A 13,517-nucleotide genomic window follows, 5' to 3' on the forward strand; every position below is an offset into this window, starting at 1 on the left:
ACGATGTGATAGTCCAGTGCCTGATCTCTTTCATCATGTTCATAATTTCTGAGGTTATTATGAGTTGAATATTAGAGGCTGCCACTCTTCTCCTGCCCCTTCTCTGCACGGGGTTCTAGCTAAATGGAGTCACAGTAATTATGGCTTTCATGCATGGGAAGGTTCATTTTCTGAGGTAAGTTGAAGGGCTCAGCGGAAAGGAAAAAAAATATCTTGGGACTGACAAAGAGAAGGGTGGACAAAATGTCACTGTTTCAGCCCCACACACCTCTGACACAGAACAAGAATAGAACTATTGATGGTATTATCACAGCTATTAACAGCAGAGGGAGCATCAGTTGTGCAAATTATAATTGTGTTTATGTCAGGATGAACTTTTCACACCCTCTCTTTTGATGCTGCTTGTCATGGAACATTGCTTGTTGACTTATTCTTGGCACAGAGAAACGTCTCTCGTAACCTCTGGAAAGCAGCGCTCTTGGTCTCTGTTGCCGCTTGGCCTGCAAACAGAAATGTTTCCCAACCTCTACTCTATCATACCCCTTCAATAAACAATTTATCTCTTGAGTAAATAATAACGACATGAGAATGCAACTCTAGTCGCACCCAGAATGTATTTATGGAGGGTTAAGGCTTGCGTTGTACCCAAAAGCAAGCCAATAGTGTGAAGCTGGTTTCTGTGTAAAAACCGAGGCAAAGTGTTGAGGGGTTCAGAGCTGCTCGCCCTTTTTAATTTCAACGAGTAGCTCCAGACAGTGCATCCTGATAACATCACACCCTGGAACCCCGTCTCTGTAGTGTATGAGATAAGATTTGAAGATAAGATATAATGAAACTATATTGATCCTCTTGGGGGAAAAAATGGAGGATAGAAGAAAGCAGTATATAGAATTAGGAGTAGAAAAATAGGAACGTTTTTGTATGGAATATGAAATCAAAACTACAAAAATCCAATCATCTGAAACCCCTCAAGTGAACTATTGCATCGGTGAAAAATCACAATAGAAATATATTCTACCTTCTATCTTCAATTGATGAACTTAGATTTTATTTCACCTCAATACTGTGAACTCAAGACTACAAAAAAAATAACAATTTTGAAAAAGTTAAACTGAACGGATCTTAAGCACACTCTTGCTTCTACAAAAAAAAAAAAAAGATTTGCTATTGTTGTGTTTACAGCAAGTCATGTGTCAATAATTTAGTGGCACCATGTCAGCATGTCACGTCAAAGAAATGTATGTCATTTCCATGGTTACAACTGTACAGTCTGTTAAGTATTAGGGCTATGTCAAAAGGCTTAGAGCAGCACAATGCAGAGGGCTATATGCTCTAAAACAAACTTTGCATGTCCTCTGTGTCTCTTTGTCTGTCTGTGTGTGTGTGTGTGTGTGTGTGTGTGTGTGTGTGTGTGTGTGTGTGTGTGTGTGTGTGTGTGTGTGTGTGTGTGTGTGTGTGTGTGTGTGTGTGTGTGTTCTGGAACTATAACAGCCTAGTTGCGGCAGTTTCCCTAGCTTAATGAAATATCATTGTAATATTCACAAAATCTCCCAAAAGGGATTAATAATAATACCTTTGATAGTATTTTGTTTTTGTGGGGGGAAAAACTCAATTTGTAATATATTGGCTATTGAATGTAGCCTAAGTTGTGACATTATTTTGGTATCAGTCTAGAATCTGTTCCAAAGTAATCCTAAGGGGTACACTTGCGTCACACTCTGTCAGCTCCATAACCAAACGTTCGCATTGTTAGTTTTCTTATTGGGATTGTTCTCCGGTCGATATCTGTAATTGCTCATGGGTTGTATCAATAACTTCCGGTTTTACTGATCCAGCACGAGCCACTGGGAACGGGTTGCCCGGGAAACGGCCGCATGGCAACAGGATCAGAGCCTGGGGGTTGTCTGCTTCTAGGTCTGCTCCCATTTTACATCGCGTTTCCTCACTAGATGGTGTGCAAGCCACTGGAGAGTACGCTTCCCCGCACAGTGAAGCTCTACATCCAGCTAAACAAGCCTGGGAAACTACACGGAGGACCATTTCTTCACGGGGCTCCGAGGAGGGAAAGTGTGGAAATTTAAAAACGTCAAAGGTTTCTTTTTCTTTTTTTTTTTTAGCGAACACTACGCCCTTTTTGTAATTAGAAACAAGAAGACTTAAGAGAAAAGCGGCAACAAACCCCAGCTGTGATGGACATAATGATTGCGGTGCAGGATGCTTGTGTCTCTGGTCAGTGGCTTACTGCGATAATTCTCAGCCTGTGCTGCTTTCTGCCGTCCTGTTTGCCCGCTGGACAAACTGTGGACTATTCGTCGGTTGAAAGTGTGGTGAGCAGACAAGGCGACACGGCTCTACTGAGGTAAAAAAAACAAGCTAACACAACTTCACTTTCTCCCGCTCACTTTCTGACAGAGTTCTCCAAAGCTACACCCAATTTCACACAGACTCTTAAACAGCTGTTCATCCTTTTAAACATGTCTACTATATACTTTTAAAGACACATCGCCTGCGATAAACACACAATAGGCCATTTTCCCCTCCACCCCGTCCTTGTTTTTAGCCTGACAGGGGGGCTGGACAGTGCAGCGGAGGCAGCTTAGCAGGACGCTGCCCCTAGAACAAGTGCAGCAAACCGCAAAGTTTTCTGACACACTTTTCCTTTCTGTACACCAGCTAACACAGACGATGTGATATTTTATGGCGGGGCTGATTTTGTAGCTGCTCTAGCGGGACGGTGTCGCCTGAAATACCACATTAGCATACCGCTGCCTATCGCGTATGTTATCCTTAGTTAGGCTATATCCTTAGTTTCACTGTTTCAAACGCTATTGGTGTTTAAAAAAGGGAGCTTAGGATACAAAAACGGCGTCGATGGCTATTGGAGTGCTATTCTGACAGTTTTGCTGATTGAACAAGGTGATGTCGCAGTTTCAAAACGAGGCTGAAGATTGTGTTTGCGGTCTCTGTTGATCAAAATCGAGTTATTATGGCAGTGACGCTCCATTCTCCTCCATCCTCCCTCCGTCACGTACGTTACGATGCAAGCTGCACAGGTAGCTGCCCATCAGGACTACTACATTAAGAGACACGGGCGTGGTTTGGACCAGTTTGAAACAATTACATGTAAATCTCAGCATTCAGTCAATAAAATCATTAAAAATACTGAAACGATAATGTAATGCATGTTTCAAAATGATCTCCTCTATGAAAATAAAACATATTTTTCAGGAATTGCTCATGAAAAACTCTTGTGTAGTATTTTTTAATTTCTTAAGAAAATTCTAAACTCTTAATGAAACAGAAAAAAAAAAAAAGATGCAAAATCTTTGGAGGGCTGTGATAAAGTCTTGTTCCACCAATATCAAATATCCGCTTTGATGGCTCCAAGGGAACGCTGGGGGGACTGGCCACATTCAAATGTGAATTTTTTTGGATGTTGACTTGGAGAGATTCTCTGTGTAGACCTGAATGCAGAGCAGCTAAAAGTGTGTAAAGTTCACCGAAGGTTAGCTTTTAGTCACTGTTTTATACTTCATTTCTGAAGAGCTGGAATATTTCTGTGTCAAAAGGTCATGAAAAGTGGCTCTGAAGAGATGAGTGTCCAACTATAAGCGTAGTTAAAATGTGTTGGTGCTCTTCACAGAATTACCTTGGCAACAGCTAATGGGTGCTCACTATTTTTACTATTTTCCTGCTTTACCCTAGAGGGCCATCCTGTCAAAGAGACTTACACCTCTGCCTGTCACATTAGAGAGGGGTGTCTGATTCCCTGGTGTCAATCTGGTTTGGCTGTGATCGGAGGCGGAAGCTTTGCCTGAGTCCTGATGGTTTATTGGACCAGAGATTATCCCTGTGCTATGAATCAACTCAATAAACAAGTTTCCACCCCTTAATAAGGCAAAGCTCTTCAACAGCAGGTCATCCCCTCTGGAAATGCCAACCAGAAACCAAGGAAATGGATAGTGCTAATATTTTCACGAATCTTTCAATGCCAGGTTCTTACAGTCTATTAATGTGTTATTCAGCGCTTGCCGTACCTATTCATTGACTTTTTTTTTTTTCAACCCTGTGAATGCGGCCACTGTGAAGTTATCAGTTTGCTGTACCTGCAGCTGTTGACCTCACTGAGATTGTAAACCTCTTAAACTGCTCAACTGTCCTTTCTGGATTGCATCTCATGGAAAAACATATTTGACAGCAAAGTGTTGACAAAAGGCTGCTCTGTCTTGTCAAGCCATGCCACAAAGAACCATGGCTGTTTTTTTCCTCCCTTCTTCGTGTTCAATGCTCGTGGGAGCCAGGCATCAAAGCATGAACTATCTCTTATTGAGACTCAGTGAAGAAAACAGTGTCTGTTTGTCGAGTTTCTCTATTGTCAAGACCTCAGACTATTAGAGGGCAATTTTGCCGTGCCCCAAAGCTGATTGCTGGCTAAAAAATGAGAGCATTCTCAAATGCTGACAAACCCAGAAGCATGCAATTAGTCACTGCCTCTGGATTATGGAGTAGCTCCCAGGGGTGAGTGGACACTGTCACATGTTCATTTCCCCCACCTCCTCAATTCTTTGCGCCGCATTACAGCTACCCTAATTCATGTTGGACAGTGGGCCCACATCAATTAAGTGATTTGAGCCTCACGAAGATGAGGAATGATTCACGTGTATCATCATCCTTTTAATCTTTCTTGATTACCTAGATGTAGCCAATTTCAACCTCTAACAAAGGCCCTATTGTTTGAAATGAGCTGTGCTGCTGCTGCTGTTACGGTGTCGTACATGACTGCATTCAAGTTATGCACATATGCTGCTTTTTTTACATACTGGAAATCTACAGGGAGCACATTGTTTAGAGGAGCTACTGATCCGCTTCTTCCCCATTTTCTTTTACAGGTTTCTTGTCATTTGGATTCGGTTGAATAAACCTTGACTCTTCCAAGTAAATGACTCATCTGGCTATGAATTTAAGGGGGACAGCCAGATGAAAGACAGTTCCCTGTGCTGTCAGGAAACACAGGGTATCAGTGGCAGCCTCTTCCACACGGATAAGCAGCTGCAGTCAACAGCACAGAGCCAGTGTCTGTAAATTTAGTCAGAGCAGGCTGAAATGTTAAGCATAGACTAATTCGATACAGTTAAAATTTGCTGTGCTATTCTTGAATTATGTCTGTGTTTCTACCTAAGTGCTCTTGGCTTTGGCGATCAGCTCTTTTTCCAAATAAAATATGTATGATAGAGTGAGAGTTAAACAAAGGTACACTGATTGTGCTTTAAAAGCTAACTTTATGTCCTACAAAGGAAGATAACGGGAAGCACGAAAAAAATGGAGCAGGGCTACAAACACACGAATACAAGAACGATTGTAGCTTATATTTGTTATATACTTTGACAGTTGGCCCTCAGCCACAAAACAAGGCCTGCACTACAGCCCCTTAGTCTCAGTAATGGTGCAAAATTGACCTGTCACTTGTTCCAAAGTTGCGGTATTCTTATAAATCTAAAATCATTACCCAGTGTCAACAGAGCGGTTGATGAAAATCTTTTCCGGCTCTACACGATGGTCCTTAAGCTGCTTTTTCAAGCGTCATCCTGGATAAAAACGGTGCAATGGATCATCTTCCTCACCTGTGTCATTACTGTGGCTCTGAAAGGTCTTGACATTTTCTATAAGCACTTGTGCCGGCAACAACATCTAGCAGAAATGGCTTGGTGTTCCAAACTGAGTGCAGGTATCAGGCAGTACAGAAGAGTATAACGTGACTGTTTACACTCCACAGGACACAATTTAAAAGAGTAATTGTTGACTGCCTCCTTAACACAGACCTCTTAACAACGGCTGAGAAACACACACTTCATTTTGTGCATTTCATCACTTTTTTAATTAGGCCATAGCCTTTTGAATAAAAAAAATATGCTACTATATCTCCAGCTGCTTGTTTGGAGATATTGCAGATATAGTGTACCCTGAACATTAGCTGCCAACCATCAGCAGTTTCATGCACTCATTTGGGGAAAAAACCTGTTCTACTACTCATGACACATCTGTGGGCACACCTGAGTCTGTCACTGTTAATTACACGCCAAAATCCTCTCACATGATTGCCGAGGCACAAGTTTAATGCAATCAGTGTTGCTGTCAGCACCATGTTGCTCCCTTTCACAGTCCTTATGCTAGCCATGGTCCCAGCATCTTAAGGATCAAGTGTGAGGCACATTGTTTGACCTCGTTTTTCTGGCGAGGGACAGACATCGTCAGGGTGAGAAACAATGGATTTGGGGGAGGGGCTATTGTTACGGAGGGGCTCCTAGATTAAGTCGTCATGGCCCAGATAGTAACGTTTTTTTTATTTAAACTGTCTGTCTCCTCCTTCTAAACAATGATGTTTTCTGCTGCCCAGGCTATACTATCAGTTTCATTATTCTGGCATCCATTTGTAGTAGATGTACTTCAGTACAAATGGTAATCCGCCAGCAAGGTGCCATGCTAGAGCAGTTACTTAAGAGGCATTCATAGCAGCTGTCTCCTTTAAGAACTCTGGTTAACCTCTTCCTCAGAATCCACTTCAATGTAAAGCCTGTAATGACTTTAAAAAAAAAGTTCATCAGCTTGTTACTCAAAGCCTAATCTATTTTAGACGAAAACGTATAAAGTTGCAGCAATTAATACTGTCACCCAATGCTGAGAAACTCAGAAATGTTCTTTTAGTCTTTTCTGTGTAGTCATACATAGTTAACTGTTCTTTTAAGATAAATCCAATGTTCAAACATTTAGCCCAAGGATAGCCATTAGGATGCCGAAGTTAAATTACAATTGTATCTTTTATAAACAGATAACATTCAAACTAGTATTGGGAGGGAAGAGAAAATTAGATTTTTTTCTTTTCACATGTCATGATTTATGTTCTCATCTTGCCAGTATGTAGTGGGGCGAACGTACATTTAAATACAAATGTACACACTGTAAACCATTTCCAAATGGATTACATTTAAAGCCGTCTTTTTTCAGCCAATTCAATCCATTGTACTTTGTGAAAATTAAGCATTTCTATTTCTAATAGGTTTCAATTAGCACTAAAGTGATTGAGTGCCCTGGTGAATTAAAGCCTAAATGGGAATGCTTTCTCAAGGTAAATCCTTTTGACGGTAATAGATGCTGTGCTGGGGTTTAACGCATCTTTCTAATATTCTAATAATCACTACCATTATAGGGGATACGGAAAATGATTTTGGGTGGAAAATGGAGCTCCATTCCCAGCTGGAGCAACCACGTAATTGCAGTAATACTACAGGAGAATCTCCGAGGAGTGTTTTTGTGTTGTGAGAAAGCTGTAAGCCTCAAATTAAACTTGACAGCGAGTGACTAGAAAGGCAATAACACGGCTCTGTATCTGCAGCAATTTTGAAGGGAAGTTACTGAATTCTTCAAAAGCACAGATATCTACTTTTAATGAAAACTTTTTTATCATCGAAAGTTTGGATTAGAAACATTTTGGGATTTAAACAGACCAACCTGTTATTAACCACTTGTTATTTAAATGCTTGTCCATTACATAAGTACGAACACTGTTGATGGGTTTTTACAAATTACTTCAGCAGATAGCAGAAATGCAAATTGAAATTCAACAGACTACATCATAAGTCATGTTTTTTTGTTGCATTTTCTCAGGGCTCGACATTATAACTGGCCCGGATGAATGATTGACAGAGTCCGGGCCAGCTGATTGCACGTTCAGCTGGCCGCTCGGGCCAGTTAAAATACTGGCTGAAAAAATAAATAGACTGCGTCACGTCGCGCTAATAACTGCTACAGCATCAACGTGTCATAAGCGCTCGTGCGAGCGCATGTTTTTCACAGTTGAAAGGCAGCCGACGGCTTCACTGCTGTCCCTCCCTCGAGCGCGCTCGCTACTCTCGAATTGTACACTTGCACACTAGCGCAGGTTTTCTCTGATAAAAAACACGTTTGGTAAAACGGTTTTAAAACCATCAGATCCCGACAAAAGCCGGGCTTAAATCAGCACTCAAAGGAAAAAAATCACCGAAAGAATCGAGAGTGACAGCAGGGCATGACGAAAACAGAAGGGAGACAAGTTTCAGACACAGTGGCAGACAGCTGGAGGAGCTGGAACACGCTGCAGCTAAATTTCCCCTTAAAGTTAAAGACTAGATCCTGGTAAAGATAAAAGTTATTCACAAAGCATCTTAGCTCCTAAAGTAAAGATCTAAGGAGGAAGAGTTTCTCACAGAGAAGAAAGAAGGAGAGATTCCAGCTCTATCACAGCCTCATATTAATATCAGATTAAGTAGACTCTTACAGTTACCAGCATGGTGAATAACATGAGCACATAAATATAAGAAAAATACAAAATATTTTTTATAACTAGAGCTCAATTAATTAAAAGTTGTAATTTACTTTTGCATCAGAATGGTTCAAGAGTATATTGGTGACTGTTATTCTTTGAATCAAAAGTAACGTTCATGGGCCAGCGGTTACAATGATCGGGCCATTGGCAAATTTAGATTAATGTCAACCCCTGATTTTCTCCTATAGTCCTTTTTTTGTAGATTAAGCTTTTCTTATTTAAAGCTCTTTTCAAGTACCGTAAATGTCTTGTAACCAGCTCTTTTGTTGAACAGTGTGCCGTCTTTTTTGCTCCAAATCGTATGCCAACACTTCCCCTCTTTCATCACTGAGCTGAAATGATTCCTTAGAGCTTCTTCAATTAAATTCCTAATCAATCAGTTAGCATCTCCTTGTGTTTCATGATAATTAGTTGTGCTACTCTGACAACATTGCGTAATCTCTTCTATGCCTCCTCGGTTGAGCCCAGTTACATCCTTGCAAGTGTTGATGCCTCTCATGTCAGCAGGTTAGAGACAAAACTTGCTGACATCAGAGTTTGGAGCCTGAGTGATGCTGGAGCTTTGAAACAAAGAGTGTAGGCACAGGGGTGGTACACATTGCATGCTGTTTTGAGCATGAAAAACATCTCAACCTCGACTTTAAGGGAAAGTAGAAATACTCTTTTGTGAAATCGCTGTATAGGCATGGTCATATGTCATTCAATCAGTCCTAAGGCAGTAAACCAGTCATCCAATAACACGTTTGTGACCAAAATCTACAAAGGAAAATATGCTTCTTACTTTTTTGTTTCTACTAATGAATGTTAATTGCATAAAACTGAACAACCTTTATAGCAGATACTCTCTTAGGATAGTGCTCACACATAAAGATCCTGCATTGATGTCATTATCTCCAATGCAGGATCTTTATGTGTGAGCATGGTTGGAGGCTGCAAAGACCACAGGTAAACATAAGGTTGATCCCAGGGGTTTGATAAATCAGAAGTGTTGGCACGGTTATCTTAGTGATTCCCATTTGTGAATTAAAACGGTCCAGCGGGACTTCATCTCGTGTTCTCAGGGTATTTTCTTGTCCTTTAATGAAATTCAACGTTGATCCTGTACCTTTGGTAAAAATTAAACATGCATGTTGTTCTGAGGGACCATGATTTAAAGCTTCTTGACTCCTTACATCACTTAACTTTCAAACAAGCACTTTTGGCTTTACTGTTAAAGCTTTCTGAATACAACTAATACATTAATGCTATATTACATTGGATTCTTTAAAAAGTTAACAATTTCCATCTCTCTTCTGAATGTTAGATTTCCTCTGATTCAAAAGATAAGTGCCTGGTGAGTCACACATATGTCACCATTCAGATTTTTTGAAATCATAATTATGTTTTTTGTGTTTTCAACTGTCAATCAAGGTATTTGTCAAATTAAGAAAGTCAATTTGTGACTGTAATCTGTGTTTTAGCACTTAAGTAAGCTCATTTATATGTTCACGATGGCTGGTCTCTCACAATTGATTATAAACTCCAGCAGCTAAAGGAGATAGATTGTCATAATTCATTTGGCTGTTGGCATGGCTAAAGAATTTTAATTGGAATTGCTCTGAGCAGGTTTTGGGTTTTTGTTTTTCTCTCTTGCACCCTCTGTCATCTGCATAATGAGTGTGTGGATTTCAGACTGCTGTAAATGTTTGTTGGAGCAGAGTAATTGGGGAGTCTGCATTGGTAATTATTAGTAAATGGAGAAAGAAGCAGCGGAGCAAATCAATATCAGTGAGACTAGTGTTACCTTTTGTTTCCAGTGGGATCAGCGTTAAGGTAACACCAGTGCCTGGTAGCACAGAGATTAATAAAAGCCTAATGTGTTAGAAAGATTCATTAATATTGTCCAGACTTTATGCACAGAAAGTATTTACCTAATGTTCTATATGTTGTAGCAGTTCTGATGAAATACTGAAGCAACGTTCAATAATAAGCATTTCAGTTAATTTAGTTGTTGATGAAAAGCAGTCTACTTACTGCTTAATTGTAGATTAATAACAATTTGTTAACTCTTTGCTTTTTTGCACAGATGGTACAAATGGTTTGCTACTGTAGAGTGATCCAATTAAAAAAGAACAAAATCTGGTGTTGTCAAGTGTAATTTAAAACAGTCCCTTCAGCACTTGACATATTATGGGAACACAGGATACTATCGTCGGTCACAAAGGTTGGTGCCGTGTTATTGAAAAGCCCCCCCACCTTCCCTGGCTTAAAAGACATACATTACATATTATACACTACATTGTTTGAACAGATAATGAAGCTCCTGAGAAAATACAAAGGGCATAATCTAAACATAGAGAACACAACTTTGACACTAATAGGCTGTCAAGCTTCGTCCCATCCACAACATGCCAGGGAGATAGACTCAATCTGTGCTAATGTTAAACAGTAAATTCATCATCTGCTGCTCATTAGGATACTCATTTTAGAACAGGGGTGTGTGCAAGTGTGGGGGAGTTTTATGCTATTTATAAAAGAACCATGATCTCTCCACACCTCTCCGTCTCTCTGCCTCACCTTATCTCTACCTATCACTCGCTCTCTCTCTGCAACTCTCCATTCCTTAATTGCATTTAAAAGTAAGCAGCCAAGGCAAATGTGATTTTGATTAGGCACAACGCAGGAATGGTAGAGCTTCCTGGTTCTCTCTGTTAACACCACAGAGTTTGCTCTGCGTTAGTATTTGGCCTGCTCTACAGCTGAAAGATATATTGATTCAGCATTTGACATTTAGACGTATGTATGTCTGTATGTTCAGTAGTCAAGTTGCAGGACTAGGAAAAGAGGTAGGACAAATAATTCAAAGAGGTCATGTTACAACTAGCTACTTGATGTAAAGGGAAAAGTGCAGTGTTCTCATTGTCCATGAGCAATCTACATTACAAGTTCACATAACCACGTTCCATCAAAGCATATAGCACACTAATATCAGTGTACAGAGTTTATGTATCAACTTCATTTTAGTTGACAGTGGAACCTTGTCATTGTGCTTGTTAAAATATGATTACTTGATGAAAAAAGTTGGTGTCATCCTATATAAGTCTTGACATCTCTCTCTCCAGCTATCCATGCTGGTGTCAGAGTTGCAAACATGAAACATATCATCAAATCCAGACTTTTACGAACTTTTAATAAAACATTTTCCCCATCTAAAAAGTAGGCCCTGTCCTATATACCGTTGCAACTAATACCTGTATAAAATTCTTAGAGGTATATTTATAGCGCTTTTATCTATCTAAGTCTTCGTCACGGACATGGGCTGTCATTACCAGAGTGCAGCCACCACCATCAGCGACTGCACTCGACTTGATGTGATTGAAATTCCTCCCCGTTCATTGCGTATTGCTAGTAGCCGCTTCACTGCTCGGAAATTTAGCGGACCAGGCTGGCTGCAACACTTTTTTAATAGCTTTTCTCCCTCATTAGATCATAATCATGCATTTAAAGAATGGTGTGCTGTACGGTTAATCAAATAAACTGTGTTGGGTGCTTGTTTATTTGAAAATTCTCCTCAGTTAAAGAAAAAGTGGCAAGCAGAGGTGTGCAGTGTGATCTAGGCAAATGTTGCAGGCTGTGGGTTCACACTTCACAACTATCAACGTTAGTGTATGCCTAGAGCTCAACTACTGTACTGGTAGCTAGCAGAGTTGCAAACTCCGCAGGAAGCCCTACACAGCTGCAAGGAAACTGCATGTTGTGGAGCTTGCCAAATGCAATGGAAATTGTCACACAGAAGAACTGTTAAACCCTTTTCCCCTCTGGGACAGCCCCAAAAACCTAACTTTGATGCGTAGATAGATATACATATAGTTCACCACACACGGTGGTGTGTAATGAAAGTAACGTAGGCTAACAGAAGGATTTATGACAGAAAACAACATAAATTGAGTCCCGGTCCTGTGCTTGCTGACTGCAGCACGGATTAGCATCTTCATTACAGCTAAAGGTGTGTTTAAACTGATGCCTCGCTGTCTTAAGTCCAAGTTAACTAAAAGAAGGGGGCTGTGGCGGTGACTCGAATCAAATCGTTGACTGGATAATCGTAATTGAATCGAATCGTGAGACGAGTGAAGATGCACAGCTCTAGTAATACAATGATACTCAAATAATATGCAATTTGACTGATCTAGTAATAATTGGCCTACTAGTAGCCTAATCATTCTAAATATTTCCATTCAGCTGGTAATCTGCAGATATATCCTGCCAACATTTATTTCATGTTTGTTTAGACGCTGACTGTGACTGTGCACGTCAGGAAAAAAATACCTGAAGTTGGGGAATTAGCTTGAGGCTCTGCTCTAAATGTGTGAGTGTGTGCAGTCGTACTACCACATTTTCCAATATGGATAGTGCGCCCGCCCCATGTATGGAGGCTGTAGTCCTCCAAGCGGCCCAGGTTCGAATCCAACGTGTGGCTCCTTTCCTGCATGTCGTTCCCCACTCTGTCTCCCTGATTTCCGATTCTATCCACTGTCCTATCTCGAAATAAAGGCATAAAAAAGCAAAAAATAAATCTTAAAAAAAATAGAAAATCATGAGATCGGTCAGGACCAGCTGATCAGTCCATTGTGCCTAGTGTAAACTACACATCAAACGTCATGTGACTGGGTTGAAATTCAACCCAACTTCAAAATTGGTCGTACCACTCAAAAATCTACCTTAAATCGTACAGTGTATGCCAGGCTTTATGTAGCAGTCTGACTATATTCCTAATTTTATGGTACATAAATAAGTTCAGGCTGATGTCAGGAGGGGTTGGAAATGATTTTGTTTTGTGCACTGGTTCACAACCTTTGTAGTGATTGATCAATAATATAATAAGCAGATACATTGTATAAAAATGTTTTAGTCATTTGGAGCCTTGATCATTGCTTACATTACGTGAACAGACACCCAACCAGCAATTCAGGGTGGTAGCCCAGTTTCTTAGCAGCAGAATGAACTACATTAGTCTTCCACTGGCATCTCAAAGACTTGGCAGCATTACCAGCTCTGCTACTAATTCAGAAGCTTTTGGATCAGTAAAAAGGGATAATATTTCTCTCTGGAGGTGTTTTAACTATCCTTTTTATCTCCATCAAACTTACATGCAAGCTTTACAGAACAACATAGAATTAAC

General features: G+C 40.3%; 1 protein-coding gene across 2 annotated transcripts in view; it reads left to right on the forward strand.

Moving 5' to 3' along the window:
* The first annotated feature begins 1,867 nt into the window (after positions 1 to 1,867).
* Positions 1,868 to 13,517, forward strand: part of negr1 (neuronal growth regulator 1) — a 141,826-nt gene continuing 130,176 nt past the window's right edge. The window contains exon 1 of one of the 2 annotated variants that reach the window (XM_061033731.1): positions 1,868 to 2,359. In XM_061033731.1, coding sequence (XP_060889714.1) covers positions 2,190 to 2,359 — 170 coding nt within the window. In that variant the 5' untranslated portion in view covers positions 1,868 to 2,189. The remainder of the gene's footprint in view (positions 2,360 to 13,517) is intronic. The other variant, XM_061033733.1, reaches the window with a different exon arrangement.

This window comes from Labrus mixtus, chromosome 3, assembly GCF_963584025.1.
Source record: "Labrus mixtus chromosome 3, fLabMix1.1, whole genome shotgun sequence".
Taxonomy (NCBI): domain Eukaryota; kingdom Metazoa; phylum Chordata; class Actinopteri; order Labriformes; family Labridae; genus Labrus; species Labrus mixtus.